The sequence below is a fragment of the Amblyomma maculatum genome, chromosome 6 (genome assembly GCF_055883805.1).
Source record: "Amblyomma maculatum isolate TAMU_Amacu chromosome 6, ASM5588380v1, whole genome shotgun sequence".
NCBI classification, from domain to species: domain Eukaryota; kingdom Metazoa; phylum Arthropoda; class Arachnida; order Ixodida; family Ixodidae; genus Amblyomma; species Amblyomma maculatum.
In genome coordinates this window covers 69,697,068-69,713,331 of record NC_139349.1, presented here as the reverse complement: position 1 = coordinate 69,713,331, position 16,264 = coordinate 69,697,068, and the positions used below count along the sequence as shown (strand labels likewise).

Genomic DNA, 16,264 nt, shown 5'->3' with positions numbered 1-16,264 from the left:
CACCATCAAGCGCTGAAACTTTCCAGAGACATTCCAACCCATTTCCACTGTGCGCAGTCAGCGGTTCAAGCGCCACGGATTAATGGAAGGCCAGCACAGAGATAAAGCAAGTCAGTCAGTGAAGTGCCTGACTGCAAACTCAAGTTTCGAAGGCGAAACAGCAAAGCACAAAGGAAAACTTGATAAAACGCTGACACAACAGAGATCACACAAAGCATGCCACCTATTCACTGGCCTGCGGTCGCCTGCAATATGCTATTTTACTTTCAATCTATACACAGCCAATTAAGACTCGCACATTTTACTGGAATTCACAAGTTTATCAAAAGAAAAAAAAAAAAAAAAATCTTCACGAACTGCAGATCGAGCAGACGGAACTACAAAAAAGTTAGATAAAAAGGAAAAAATTCAGTTTCCTAAGAAGACCTCTCCAATCAAGTGATTCATGCACAAGTACAAGCACTACCTAGACTACGGGCACTGTTGCCTGGGCATTACTTGTGGGATTATGTAATACTCCAAACCGAAGCACGTCAGGTCAATTAAAAAGTACAGTTAGACAGTGACAAGAAAATGGTTCACACAGTGGACACAATGGTCAGTGACTGGCATGTTCACAATTCTGAAAGCCAGCATACATTTGACAATGCAGTCATTAATACCCAAATGAGACGGGGCCTGCCCTGCATGCATGTTCTTTATGATGCATTACATACACCGACACAATCTCCGCTTTAGTGGTTAGAACTTCACTTTTTATCACTGCTCTCATTACGGTACCCATATTGGGCTTGTCCCAATATGGGCAGCATACTGCAAACTTAGGGTAGTCCTTTGTGATGGGGCATTAAATGAAAACTAAGACCACTAGGGCCCAACGAGGCAGTCATTCTACTTCTAGGCCATGCAGCCACATTTGTCTGGCTTGGTTAAAGCCAGTCTCTGTGTCTATGTCGGTGATTAAGTAAGCAGCAACCTGCTTGTACGCTAACCTAAGACCTGCCAGCGGAATTGAAGGCCAGAACAATTAGCACTGTTGCACTGTACCATAAGGCAAAGCTTAAGTGTCCCCGAATTGTGTTTTTTTCCTTTTACTTGTTCTGCAGCACAGCTGTTTTGAAATTAAGCATTTGCATTTTTTTGTTGTCCAAGACAATGGTTTACCAAGTTTTTTTTTTGCCGTGTCAGGTAGCCTATACCATTGCCCATTTTGAGTTTGTTTCCAGTGTACTTTTTTTTTATGTGCCAGGTGGCACACCTTGTCTTTGTGTACCATTTTCTTGTCACTCAACTGCACTATTTTAAGTTGACTCAAATGACACATTATGATCAAAATTTTCACTTCTAGTGAAAGAACCTACAAATTTTAAATCTCTCTCACCACAGTAGCATGCACCATCTTTAAGCAAGGAAAAGACCAAAGTCTGCTTCTTATTCTGCCGGAATTATTTCCAAACTTCACAAAGAAACCCAGCACCAGCTGTGACAAAATTAAATCAGCATAACATGAACATTTATACCCAAAGAAATAGTTTAGCAGTATTGCAGAGAGCCCAGGCTGTTTTACTAGAGGTGGCATAGCATATGCAATTTGGAAACAGACTTGCGTGCAGCTTTTCAGTAGCATGCAGCAACAAAAGCCCGAGACAGCCCAGAAGAATGACTCAAAGTAAGTTTGCAAACAAGAGAAAACCGGGAATAGCACTTGCCAAAAGGAATCTTCAGATTATGCCACAGACGTTGCACATACCCAAGCAAACCGTACAAATCGAGAACAGGTGTGCTTGCGTTCACCCGATATAAGTACACAGAGTTTAGCCTAAGAAATGACTAAGGAGCAGTGCAGAGCAGCACTGAGCAGCACGCATTCTTATAAGCTAGCCCACACCTGCAATCCAAGCAAACTGACAGCTAATCGGCCATTTTTTACTAGTAAGGCAAATTTCAAAACAACGAAATGTTGCCACAAAAACATTGATGTTTAGTGGCGCACAGAAGGTACCAATGCGTGCAGCATAATAAACCTCTGATGAATATTTTGAGATATGGAATACCGAGCAAATGATGCACCTTCGAATGTGACCAGATTACATCAAAGAAAACCCTGCGGAAGCTCAACGCAAGGTAAACAGCTGCAACAAGTGCAACTGGCACTTGACTAAAACACTAATCCCAAAGCACAAGGCCACAGCAAGCAGTTGGCCTCAAATGAATCTCAAAGCATGCATAACTATCAAACTATCAACATGTGCCACAATGAGTTATTGTGAACGCTCAATAAGAAGCTAAACGGCTATATTACAAAGCTGAGCTTCATTGAAATATTTAGCCACAAATCGCATTTCCTTCCCATGGCAACCAAAAAAGACCAACAGCTCAGCTTACTGACTGATCAGATGACTAAGCAATGCACATTTAAGCACTAGTTGGAGGGGTGAATGACTATCTGACGTTTGGCAAGGATTCCACAAGAATGGTTTCTAATCCAGGAACAACTAGAAATATGCTGGCCACCAGATCACTCACAACAGCCTGTTTTAAGTGGCCAATAGCTCAAAACTTTGAATGTGCACTGCGTACAAAGGAGCCACAGCTTCTTCGATCACGTCTGCGTGCAGCCTGTCTTGAACACATTGTAACCCCACCCCACCTGATAAGTCGGCACAGTACACCAGGGTACATCTCAGAGGATGCACAGAAGCGGGAGTATGGAAGTGATATTCGCCTGCAGTCGTGCCTGCCAGATGAGTCTGCTGGCACTGCTGCGAGCCACAAGTGCGCAAAAACAAGTGCGCACGCAGACGCTTGCATGGTGTTTGAACTATGTTTAATAGCCGAAAGGCTCACAGTGAAATGTAAAACAATGTTTACAAGACGACGACAAAGAAGAGAAGGGGTGAGTGTGACACAACTTGGCCTGGCATTGCTTTAAAACAAGAATGGTGCACCTCCGAAGTTATCAGTAGCGGCGCCGCTTGGGATCTCTGTCCCCGTAGTCATCAGCAACAGCGCGACGGCCATCCTCCTGCATCCCGTAGTGTGCCTGTGGTGCCTGCTGTTGGTCAAAGCGTGACATACGAGCACCGCTGTCATACGTGCTGACAAATGTCGCACCCTCAATAGCGGCAGCAGCAGCAGCAACAGCTGCCTTGGTCTGGGCCGCTGCTGATGCCATCGGGTCATGTTGCTGGGGAGCCATCTGTGCCATGTTGGTTGCTTGTTGTTGCGCCTGGTCACGCCGTGGGAAGCCCAGAATATCCTCCTCGCGCTGGCGCAATGCCAGCTCTTCCTGACGGCGAATCTCCTCGCGGCGCTTCTGCTCAGCAATGCGCATCTCTCGCTCGTGCAAAAACATCTTGCTCTGCTCTTCCATGATTCGCAGCTGCTCGCGCAGCAGTCGCGTTTCATGCTCATAACGGTAGTACTCCATCTCTTCCTCAAGCTTGCGTCGCTCATCCTCCATCTCACGCTCAAGGAACTCGCGCTTCTGCTTTTCCAGCTCCAAAAGTTTCTTCCAGCGGCTTGAGAATTCATACTCGAAAGTGCCCGGCTCGGCAAAGCGTGGACCCAGCTCACGTTCCTTGAGAAACTGCGGGTTGTTCTTGTTGACGTTCTTCTCAGGAAAGCCATCCTCTTCATCGCGCAAGTCAAGTGGTTCCACCAGCACTGGCCGTGGTGAGGCGGTCAGCAGCAGGCAGCCTTGAGTAGCCTTCTTGAGAGCAGCCATGGCACTGGTCTTGCGTGCAAACTCCACAATGCCCTCACCCACCGAGCGGCCCCTGTCGTCCACAATGACCACAGCTCGGTCGATCTCCCCAAAGATGGAGAATGCATCCTCCAGCAACTCATTGGACACGTATGGACTGAGGTTCTTCACCTTGAGTGATGAGCCCTGCGTGGCAAAGCGGACCTGCAGGTAGCGGCCCTCGTGTGGCGTGTTGTCCAATGCAGCTTTGGCTGCCTCTGCCTGGTGTCGCTGGTCAAATTTGACAAAGCCAAAGCCTTTCTGAGCGTGCAGAAAAACTTCAACCAGTTCTCCGAACTCTCCAAACAAACGCCTGAATTCCTCCTCTGTCATATTAGCGCCCAGATTGCCGACAAACAGGCGGCAACGTGCTCCACTGCGTTTGATGGGCTGTGCTGGTGGTGCCGGTGGGCCCTGCCCAGGTCCCCCTTGGCCGTACGGTCCTTGCTGCTGCTGCTGCTGTTGTTGCTGCTGTGGACCACCGGGTCCGCCCTGGGAACTTCCTTGGTCAGGCTTTTGCTGTGTTGCGTAACGCACATTCAGGCGCCGCCCATGCTTTTCGGTGCCGTTCAAGGCACGCATTGCCTTCTCTGCCTGCTCGTGTGTCTTGAACAACACAAAACCAAACCACTTGGTCTTGTTCAGGAAGATGTCACGCACCTCGCCATGCTCTTCAAACATCTTGCGGAACGTCTCATCATTCATCACGTTTGGCACATTTGAGACAAAAAGTTTGCAGTTTTCAGCATTCTCACCACTTGGCTTGCTGCTGTTGGTGCTAGCCGCATTTGTTGCGTTGGCAGCAGCATTAGGCGGACCCTGAACGCCGGATGCATTTGTGGCTGGTTGTAAACCTTTCTGCTCAGTCTTAGGTGAGGGAGGCTCCACCTTTGGGGCAGGCTTTGCGCCTGGTGGAGTCTGCTGGCTGTTTGGTGCCATGTCTTTCTTCACCGCCTGCTGCTGTGCAGGGGAAGGCTTCTGCTGTTGCACCGGTGGTTTCTGCTGCTGTTGGCTATTAAGCTGCTGAGGAGACTGTTGTGGTGGCGTCTGCTGTTGTGGTGGCTGACGAGGAGACTGCTGTTGCTGTTGCGGAGACTGACGAGGGGACTGCTGCTGTGGCTGCGGTGAAGGTTTGGTAGGCTGAGGCCGTGGCTGCTGCTGGGGTGGTGGCATCGACTTTGGTGGGTACCTGTTGTCCTGCTGATTCTGTTGGTGAGGGCTACGTGCCCCATCATGTTGGCCGTAATGGCTGTTGCGATCATCATACTGACGGCCACCACCGCTGCCATAGCGGTTCGGTCCACCGCCGTATGGAGAGTGCCGCGGAGGGTAAGATGAAGAGCCACGCCTTCCAGACATTAACTTCGCTTATGGGCACACGAAACCTCTGCAGACACGGTGATAAAAAAGACACACACACACTGCTAAAACCGAATAACATTGAGAGCTGACACGCCTCGCTGCTCCCACATGCTATAGCATTTGCGACAAACCTAGCACCCCAGGACATACCACCAGAAGAAAACAAATAGTTTCTTTTCTGAAGCACATTAAATTTTTTTTTTTTCCATTGATGCACATTGTTTAGGTGAAAAAAGTGCAATGAAGACCGCATATGTCATTCCGAAAGAAAAAATAAAGTACCTAATAAGAACAGAGAATCAGTTATCTTCCGTGTCACGACTGCCGCACAAAATAATGCAAATTACAGTATTCGTCAATCACTCGATTCTGCGAGAATATCCATGCCTGCGAGCTTGTACTGATGCGCACCGTTGCCGCATACTTCAACTGCAAGCAGACAACCCCATACCAGGGAGATCGCACCAAGTGTGTTGGCGCATGGCTCGTGCCTTCTTTCACTTCAAGATTGATTGTTAAAGCAAAAATCACATGCGCACCAATCCATCTTCAATAAATGTATGCCTGGTGTCGAGTACCAGGTTTTCCTAAAGTATTTTCTGCACCTATTAAAAGAACACGTTCGACGAATGGTGAATATAAAAAAGCAAGGGCGATGTTCGAAATGCAAGCGGTATGAAATATATATATATTACTACTTAGAACAAGGAAATAAATGCTATCAATTAAAATCTCAAGCCAGCTGTCACTAATTGAGTGCATTTTACAGTGCTCCAATGATAGTCAAGTTGCCAGCTTCTATCATGAAAGGAATTCAAACCACATCATCAGTAATTAAATCAAACTTTCACCATGTGACACTTTTCACTACGGGATTTGAAATGATAGTAAAGCTGCAGCACTGTAAGAGGTGCACGCAACTGCAATAAAGCACAATTCGCTGAACTGTAAGAGAAAGCATTAGATGTAAAGACACTAGTACATGCTGCACCAAAGTGGCTCAAATATATTACGAATACCACAAACATGCAACCAACACCAAAAAATTTCCACAGCACGTGGCTTTTATAAATAACATCGTAGACACCAAGGGGGGAAAAAAAAAGACTACAGGCAAATTCATGCATATGTTTTAAACAAGCAGCCTAGTTTGAGATTCTTCAGAAAGTCAATGCCAATTAAGGAAATACTGTGCTAATTGGTGCACATTGACAATTTCACCTAACAAGAAATATGGTGTAACAACTCTGCTACAGAAGGATTATGCCGAGGCCTGTATAAAAGCCACTATGCAGGGGCCATTTTTCAGTGGCGTCACTTATAGTGTGTAGACATGGAGAATAGTATCCAGCAAGTACAACAGTGCTGGTTAAAAGCTCGAGGCTCTACATCGCTCACAACCCCAGTCTTTTCTTTACGGTTGGCCCTGCGTGGATGGGAATGTTTGCTGAAGGCCCACAATGAGATGCATGACTAATATCCAGTATCTGCATAGCGAAGTCTATTAAACACGAAGTGCTTTTAACATTGTTACACAATTTCATGCCTACTTGAGATGCCATGATCTTTCTCTCAACGGCTGCCAAAATCTAACCTCTGCACTGCATATATAGCAAGTGTGAATCAATATTCACAGCCTAGGTGACTGCACCAATGCGTTTTAATAAAGGATGCATTCCGCATCTACTACTTCTACATCCCATTTACAAATGGTGCCATGCTAGGAAACGGCTGCATACACAGTGTTAGAAAACCTCACATCATTCCATGTCTTACCCTGAAAGCTTTTTAACAGCGTCAACTATATATAAGGGTTGGCCCAAGATATGGCCCACCTCAACTCCATATGCTCAATTGGCAGTGTAGTCCACTTCTCCGAACTATGCATCACTATATACTTCTACGAACCCAAAATATGATGCCCAGTGCTGAAATTTTACACAAGTGAACCCCTTTGCCACCTTAAAAGAGGAGGATACCTGCAAAACAGGTATTCTGTGATGGCCACATAGATAAAGGCCTTGTAATCGAAGAGCCGCAATAAGGAAGATATGCTGCCGAACTTAAATGCATCCCCCAACCAGATCAGATGGCAACATGAGCAATTCCGGTAACCTTGTTAGCATTACAGCACAAATGCAGATCGTAAATAGTCGCAAAAATTGGATTGTTTCTGCAAAAGCTCATCCGATCTCGTCATGCAATGTCATCAACCTTTTCTGCAATCAATGCTCTCTAATGAAACAAGTATCACCACAAATATGATGGTGCCGAGCACTACATGAATTAGTCCAGAAAGCTTTACTTCTCCAGTGCATAATTTTGCTATTGAAAAAAGAAAGTTAACTTCATGGTAGCCTAACATGCTCTGCACTGGAGTTTTCAGTGCACCACTAGCGCTGCCTAGTGGCTGTTGCGCCACTTGCTTAGAATTAGTGCAGCTACGGTGGCTAAATTATCACAAAACCAAAGTGCTTGGCTAAGATAAAAAGCTTCCTCTGCATTCAATTCCGCCGTAGTCACACAAGAAATGCAACAGGGCTGGATTCACGCGACTGGTTGGGTATCACAGATCATGTTTCTCGTTTGTGTGCTTCATAATGCAGCTTCGCATGTCGTGCCATATATATAAATACTGCTTTGTTGGTTTGACCATTTGCGCAATCTAGGGTGAGAAGGGCGGGCACCTGTTAAGAGGCCGCACTTAAAAACAGGACAGTGAAGGGCGACATGCGCGGCAATCTAGCGTGGATGTTGCAATCACCTAGAGGCAGTCAATGAATGACATATCCAAATACGCCTTATTTTGTCAGAACTGCCGAGATTGAGGAAATACCAACCGGTATGCGCTTAAGATTCTTTTACTATTTCAACATACTAGCAATGGTTAAGGAGCCCGTTTGGCAGCTTACATATAGCTGAAAGCGTTCAAGCAATATTTGCTTCAGCGTACTACAAATGATTCTTGAGAGATTAGGCAGATTTTGTTCAGTTCAGTCAGAACAACGTGCCTATAATAAAATACACAGCCTCAGGCGCCACCTACTTAATGATTAATGACAACTTTAAGGCATGTATGCTGCTAAGTGAGGTACTGCCGAGTGCTTTTATTTTATTTTCTTTTATTGCTAAATTCGCTACGCCGATTACTAGTTGCAGCCGGAGCATGGTGCAGGGCCGGGAAACTACTGCACACCTTTTTCAAAGTGTTTTAGCTAACACTGTTCCCTGAGGATAAGAAAAGCTGATCACATCTTCAGTGTTTTAGCTAACACTGTTCCCTGAGGATAAGAAAAGCTGATACAATGACAGATAATGAATCACCCATTACCCTATAGCAAAATTATGTAGCACCAGAGATATTGGTGACAAATAATTTCTCTCTGCCTTCTATTGCAACTCATCCTCAGAAGGGATTCGGGGAAAGAAAGAAAGAAAGAAAGAAAAAAAAAAACGCTTAAGAGGTCAAGCCATGCTTTCTCCACCTACACAAATCGCAGGTAAAACAGCCCATATACTTTTGCCATATGATTGGCAATAAAGGGCAGAGCAGAGGGAGCCACACCTTAAAATCCACAAATAAAATGCACTATGTTGGCATAGCGCATTTTAAGATAAATGCTTAAATTTTACGTGCAAAATAATGTGTTGCTTACATGGTAACCTAAGCTACAACCTGGCCATGGCCCCTGCTCATTACCTATTTCAATCAATGGCATCAGAAGTTTACTAATTCAAACACAACTGACATCAACTCAGTTAATTGGGATACGCTCCCAGCGGGCCTCCTCATCAAAGTAATATAAGCGAACAATGTGATCGTCGATATCCCTCAAGCACAGCTGACGTAGAACAGTGTTTCAAGACACACACACACACACACACACACACACACACACACACCCCTTCACTCAAAGGTGCATGCAGTGAAGCATCGAAAAAAAAAAAAAAAGTTTACATGCAGATTTCCTTCTTGAAGGAGACGACCACGGCTCAACTTTGCGTAAAAAGTTTTCATCACGTGAATGACTTGATATTTTTTTTTGGCAACCATTCATTAATTGTGGCCTTTGAATATATTGGACAATTGCTCCGGTCCCCTTAAGCTCCCAATTCAATTTTATTGGCGATTTCATTTCACTAATGACTGCGACATTGCAACTAGCGTGGAAAAACACAAAGGACAGCGACAAAAAGGTACCGACGGGACAGCACGCTGTCCTTCCCAACTTCCTTCTTCGTGACCCCTCAACAAAACTAGCGAGCTGTCCCGTCGGTACCTTTGGTCGCTGTCCTTTGTGTTTTTCCACGCTAGTTGCAATGTCGCAGTCATTAACGAATACACGCCAACTAGCCCAACTGTCTTCCATGATCATACTCCTTTCATATAAGGTATATGAAGACAGACACAAGCAAGAAAGCTGCATTACTTAAGGGCACGCTGATAAAAAGAAACCAAGCCGTAACAAACCAGCAATCCTGCCAGTGCAACCAAATCACTGTTTAACGTTAAGCAGTTGTCTTACTCCCCTAAACTGCGAACTACTCTATGAGCTATATCGGTAAATGTAAATTTCAGACCCACATACAGCCACAGTAACTGTACAAAGTTTTGCTGGCTGCACGGAAGTGATATGGTCTTAAAGACTGCTACATTTTACCACTGGCACAAGGGGTTGTCAGCCGTGAAATCATTTTCGTAGGTCAGCAGCTGAAATTCACATTGCTCTGCCTCATATTCTTTTTAAGGAGAAAGCCTTTAATGGCTCATGCTGTCGTGGACAAAGTGTGTCCCGCTTTTGGGGCGTTCTGATTGGCAGAGGCAGGATGCGCCCCTGCCATCTGCAATGCCACCTTTGAACACGCACCAAGGAACGCCACGCGACAAAAGTGACGGTGTACCGTCCAAACATTTGCCGGAAAAAGTGTGATAGATACCGCGCCTTTCCTTTCTTGTAAACCAATTATAATTAAGGCGAAAGCCTTTAATGGCTCATACTGTAGTGGACAAAGTGTGTCCCGCTTTTGCGGCGGCTGTCGCGTGGCGTTCCTTGGCGCGCGTTCGAGTGTGGGATCGCAGATGGCAGGAACACTAGGCAAGATGAGACTTCTGGAGGAAAGGCGCAGTATCTGTCACACTTTCTCTGACAAGTGTGCGTTTGGATGGCACGCCATCGCTCCTGTCGCGTGGCGTTTCTTGGCGCACGTTCAATGTGGGATTGCAGATGATAGGGACGTTAGAAAAGATGAGACTTCTCCGGCTTTCGCCTTTCACTACTTTAGTCAGTAAAGTCTCTTGTAATTTTTTGTCTCCTCACAAGTACTCCTTAGAGCAACCGAAGTACTATTGCGCTCAGTATGAGCTACACTGTACGAGCACATGCTGGAGAGCACTCCGTGGTTGTAGCGGTGTCGATTGCAACGTGTCTGCGAATTATCGGGAGAGAATGTGGCTGTTTCTGCGAGCGTGCATCACCACTGCTTGCTTGCTGTCACACTCGTCCTCATTTTCCTTGCTGCAATATCAATCCGAAAATGATATCTGCAGCTGCAGCCCAGTGGCCAAACTTAGTGCTTCCCGAAATCTATGATACCTGGTCAGCTACCTTTTTGCTATCACTTCATGGGAAATGCAGCACTTCGTGCCATATGCTCACATATACTTGTTTTTCAATTGGCTGTTCAGTTTCAATAGACAGAAGAAAGCAATAAAAAGAGATTAAAACATCCAACAACTAAATGGGACTGAGATAAAAGAAGTCAATGGGGCGACGCGTGGCTGCTGAAAAAGCCCCGCCTTTTCACAATAGTGAGGAAGAACGACATCTGCGCCACTGTCTAACCCGAAAGTGTGCTCGGTCACACGCTTGGGCGGTGTAGCTCATACGAAGCGAGATAGTACATTTCGATCAATGTGTCACTTATGAAGCAGAAAGTCTTAGGGATTCGCAAATTTATCGCAATGGCACTAACTGTGCAGATTGACCACCATTAGAGAAGAAAAAAAAAAAAAAAAAGAGGAACCTGCAAAACTAAATTTAGGGCATTAGAATTTACAGGGAGAAAAAAATCCACCTAAGTACCGCACATACTTGTGTAAGGGCCGCACTTTTTTTATGGTTTTGATGGAGTGCGGCCCTTAGAGGACTGGCATATCTTTCGTTCAAATCTTCTGGCTACAGCGCCCTAACGGATGAGCGCTTATTTTTTATGCGGTGACAGCATGTTTATGACAAATTAGCACTGCCATTTAGTCTTTCGAATATGTAAGGTATCGAAAATATGGATGATAATGGGAGGTTAATGTCCGATGGTAAGCTAATAAGTTAATGTCTGGTGGTAAGCTAATAACGAAGTTACAACTTGCAACACGCATGTTACAATGCATGTCAGACATACTGCGAGCTCGTTCAAAGCATATTCCACCGCTGTCAGAGCACAGGTAGTGGTGTCGCCGCAATAAGACGCGTCACTCGCACTTCCTTGCACGGTAGGGTGCACCCAACATGCCTGCACCCCTTCTAGGCATTTGAAAAGTGCACTGTTTTGTCCTCACAAGAGCGCACAAGACGAGATTACGTCGCTGACGGACAATGTGTCCGGGGTTGCAGGCCAAGCACAGTGCGACACATTCGCGGTTATAAGTTTTTGCGTGGCTAGAATTATACACACATGAATGTTTTTTGTTTTGCCCCCCCCCCTTCAAATCACTGGTTGCCAAGTTGAGGGTGCGGCCCTTACACAAGCGTATGGTTATGTTCCAACCTGGCATTGTGAATTCAAACTATTATGTGACTGAGAACACTGAGTACATGTGCTCAGGGGAACTTTAAATTTGATATGCCACGATCACTCGGGAAAATTTTCATGCACATTGTGTGTCCCGGTTGCCTTCGGTGAGCTCTTTTTTGTCGCTTTTCTGAGCCTTGTGTGACGTGAATTAAGAGCAAATTTTGTTCGCAGGTCGGCACATTAGCTGCATTATTTCCAAAAGGGACAGTTTCTGTGAATTATTTCTAAGAGTAATGGACGATGTACAGCACTGTTCTCTGTTTGGGTGAATACACAAGCTGATTGTTCTCTTTCAATGGTCACTGCACCCGATATGGCCGAGCAATTGAAGTTCCACCTCCACGTCTATCTTCCCCTGCACTACTCTGTATCAATGTGTGGCTGTGCTGAATGCAGTGGTACTTCATGTGTTCACTCTCTGTAGACATAGCCAGTTTTGAGCAGCCTCCGCTCCCTCAAAGACAGTTTTTTTCTCCATGTCCAATTTTCTCAGCACAGTACATGCCAATAAATGTGAGGACAACCACGAGCAACCCCAAAAAAAGGAACCTTAAAGCAAGAAACTTTCCTGGTGGAAGTCTCAACCTTACCAGGTGCAGCAACGTAACATACTGTGCCACAAACCAGAGCAGTTTTGTGCACTCCAAGGCACATCTGTCTAGTAACTTTCCCTATCCCCACTTAGGCCACCATTCCTGTCCCCTGCTTTGGGGACGGCAGAAGTTTTAATTTTCATGCAGAGTCCCAACAATCTTCTTGCAGCAGAGACTTTGCGGTCTATGCCAGCACCCCACCAGCTGTATCGGGAGACTCACAGAAAGCATGCAGATTCTGACACTGCAATGCCTTCTCAAATGCCAGTGAACAAGCCTCGGACAATCTGGCTTTCACCGGCTGCATATACAATGACGCCGATAGCGTTAGTGCAGACGATGATAATGCCGGCGATATTTAAATGGCTTCAAGTCCCGCAGAGAGCTTTTTGCAAAAACTAGCTTTCAACACGCAAGAGAATTCTTCGGGAGATATAGGGCAGCGTTCATACAATCAGAAACTGCAGTAAAAATTAGGGAGTCTCCCGAGCTAACGGGAAGGAGTTGACAGGTGTGCGCTGCTATTAATGTGTGCTAAAAGGGCACCGGTACTGCGGTTCTTCCAGTAGACTGGTGCACGCTCGTCACTACAGCCACAGCATTCGACGCTTGCCTGCTGGAGTGGGCAAATGGAGCAAAAACATGTCAACGTGTCAACAGGAATTTGTTCATGACTGGAACTTTGCAGCTTTCACGATAATGCTCACTGCTTAATAATCACATTCCCATAGAATGGCTGCTAGACTCCTCTATGATGAACGCCAGTTTCTGCAACTTTTTGTAAAAAGCTAGATAGAGTACTTAATTATTACTGTCCCCATAAACCCACTTCTGCCCTTCAAGATGCTCTTTTTAAATTAACACTGAGAGACTTTGCTGTAGAATCCTGTATACAGGCTCTTATGGCTATTTCTCTTCCAAAGAAAATGTAATAAAGACCAGTAGCCTTGCTTTATCTAGTGCTGACAATCACTTGCCATTAACATTTCAAACTTCAAGCTTGAGTAGATCACTTGCTCAAGTTTTACAGCTTACCTAATATCTGAGACCCTTCTCTAAGAAAGAAAGAAAGAAAAAAAAAAAAAAAAAAACCATACCATGTTTAATTTCTTCTGAGATGCCCATGTCACTTGTTTTAGTTATATGGCATACCAAGTCAAAAAGAAAGCGCAGATGGCATAATTAATCCCGTAGGACATTAGCTACAGGACTATCACTAACTCAAAACCATCACAATATTTTGAACAGGATTTGCATACTAACACTTATGTCTTCTTAAGCTTTTGAGTTTTCCCACTGAAAGGAAGCAAAGCAAAAAAAGGGGGTGAATGACAAAGAAAAAAAAAAGACACAAACTGCCTTTCCAGGTGGCAGCAAAAGCAACTTGAGAGTTTTGGACACTTTCCATTGTTTGGGCAGGTGCAAGACCAAACCAAAAACATTGGCTTGGTGCTCGGCAAGCTTGGCAAAGTTTTATAAATGGGGTGCACGAAGATTCGAAATTATGAACACGAATCGAATATGTTCAAATTCAACGCAGTTTCACCGCACTGCACGCTTCACTGCAACGCCCCACTGCGTCGGCTTGCGGTGCCAGAAAGCCCCCTTTCACAAACCATCGTGTTATGCGAATAGGGACCTTCCCTTTTGTGAAGAGGGCCTTTCTGACAGTTTACACAAGGCAGAGCACAAGGCAAAAGTGGAAAAAAAAAGACCTAGCTTCGGAATCATCTCAAATGCAGACTACTATTGCGCAGGTGTTCATCAGAATTATTGCGATTAAAATGTTTTACGCCGGTTTTTTTCAGGCCCGTTCATTCAATGGACACTTTTTCTGGTCCTTTGAAGCATGAATTAGAAATCACTACATTCAGCAGTGATATGACAGTTCCACCTGGTTTCACGAAGCAGGTCCTTTCTGTACAGAAAACCAGTTTACAGAATTCTGTATAAAATTTATAATGCATTTTTCAGTGGAGTATATACTTCTGTGCAATTCTAGTTTTTGCTTCCAAAAAAATGTGAATTCTGAAATAAGCAAGACGAACAATGTTTGCTAATTTTAATTTTACATTTTTTCTTCTCACTGATCACGATTTGATTTGGCATTCAAAGGCGTTTTCTTCCCATATTCACATTAGAAATTTTCAACATTCGCTTGTTCCTAGACTAACTTAAATGCCAAGAAGAAACAAGTAATTACAGAATATGAGCAAGACTAACACAAGCCAGTGACAGCTTTCGAAGCGACTGACTACTGTCCAGCCGGAGAACTTTGAGTGTTGTAAATGAGCAGCAGTAAATATGTGAATTTAACAGTACATGCATAGTAGCACAATACTAGGATACGAATTTCTTGGAAAAGGACTCCCTCTCTATTGCCCGTATCAGATCCAAAATTTTCTGTATATCTGTATAATAAGTGTTCTGCACAGCTTATGAGACGACATGAAAATATTTAGCAGCTGATGCATTTTCATGGCAGTGAAAATTAGGGCTCTGAAACAATAGTATTCGGTTCAAGGGCAGGAAGCACATGCATAACGGAACTGCATGGATCCCTGCAAACGAAAATAAAAAATTAAAGGGCAAATTAGACATTAACGCCCTCCTGAAATATAGTTCTGAACTCAACCGACTACAAGATCGTACAGTTCACCCATATTTACTCGAATGTAATGAAAGTCTTTCTTTTTCAAGGCTTTTAGTTCTCAGTCTACCCTGGTGTTAGTCGAATATTGTGATTCGGATGGCCTGAAGTAGTGCCGGGCTACAGCCATATTGAATCCGTAACCGCTCTGTTTCGGTTTCCGTGGTTTTTTACGATATGTTGACAACATGGGTACCAGAGAAGCCAAACCGCCCAAATCCCATTCCATCCGAAGTCAAAACATTGTGCTTCATGCTCACTTGCTCGGTATCATGTTGTCACCTTCACCCCTTCCTTTTTGCATCTTTCACAGTGGAATAGTGCGGTTAGTTCTGTTATCGCATTTCGCACAATGGCAATGCACCATGCACAAAACGGTGCTCCTTCCAACAAAATCAAATTCTGCGGCAGCAGGCTGGACATTACCGAATCATCCATATGTGGGTGACAGCTGCAACGGGAGGCGATTTTTAAATGTAAGCCCGTGAGCCAAACTACGGCAGTCATATTGAACTCGAGAAAAAGGTGGCGGACTCGCAATTTAGCAGTGCAACCACCTGTAGGAGGTCAGCGTCGAGGCGATACCTAGGTTTGACCACTGGCTAATAACGGCAGATTTTTCATTACGATATTTCAAAATAATGAACGATTTCTTGCAGTCCCGCATGATTCCATTATATAGAGATTTGAATGTAGTCAGCTGAACAAAACCTGTGTGGTGCAGTCAGCGAGGCACGTTTCACCTTGCGTCAATTCCTTTCGTGGACCCCCGAATCCCGAGGTGAAGAAGCTGGCACACTAAAACAACCACGGACGTCTGCCTCAATGAACCGTTCAAGGACAGGGTGCGGAAGCTCTACACAATTGGATTCTGGAGGCAGACGTCACAGGGACGGATCAAGTGACTGTATGCGTCCCAGATCGCGGAGTAGGTTTCTGCCACCTGGTACAGACCGCCGCGCCACAAAGTAGCTCGCTCGTTTGAGTAAGGATTTGACATAGAACCACCTATATGGCACAGAGGACAATATCGTCTGGTAGGGTGAGAGTGAAAAGAAAGACTGTTTCCGTGAACTCTACCTCTGACGGCGACGAATGAGCATTTCTGACGCGACTGCAAAA

At 45.0% G+C, this 16,264-nt stretch overlaps 1 protein-coding gene across 6 annotated transcripts in view; it reads right to left on the bottom strand.

Annotated features, from left to right (window-relative positions):
- Positions 1 to 2,810: 2,810 nt before the first annotated feature.
- LOC146185978 (uncharacterized) overlaps positions 2,811 to 16,264 on the bottom strand; it is a 28,473-nt gene continuing 15,019 nt past the window's right edge. For 5 of the 6 annotated variants that reach the window (XM_084606909.1, XM_084606907.1, XM_084606906.1 and 2 more), the window contains one exon: positions 2,811 to 5,132. In XM_084606909.1, coding sequence (XP_084463035.1) covers positions 2,960 to 5,104 — 2,145 coding nt within the window. In that variant the 5' untranslated portion in view covers positions 5,105 to 5,132 and the 3' untranslated portion in view covers positions 2,811 to 2,959. Of the gene's footprint in view, positions 5,133 to 13,755; positions 13,789 to 16,264 lie in introns of all 6 variants that reach the window. The other variant, XM_084606905.1, reaches the window with a different exon arrangement.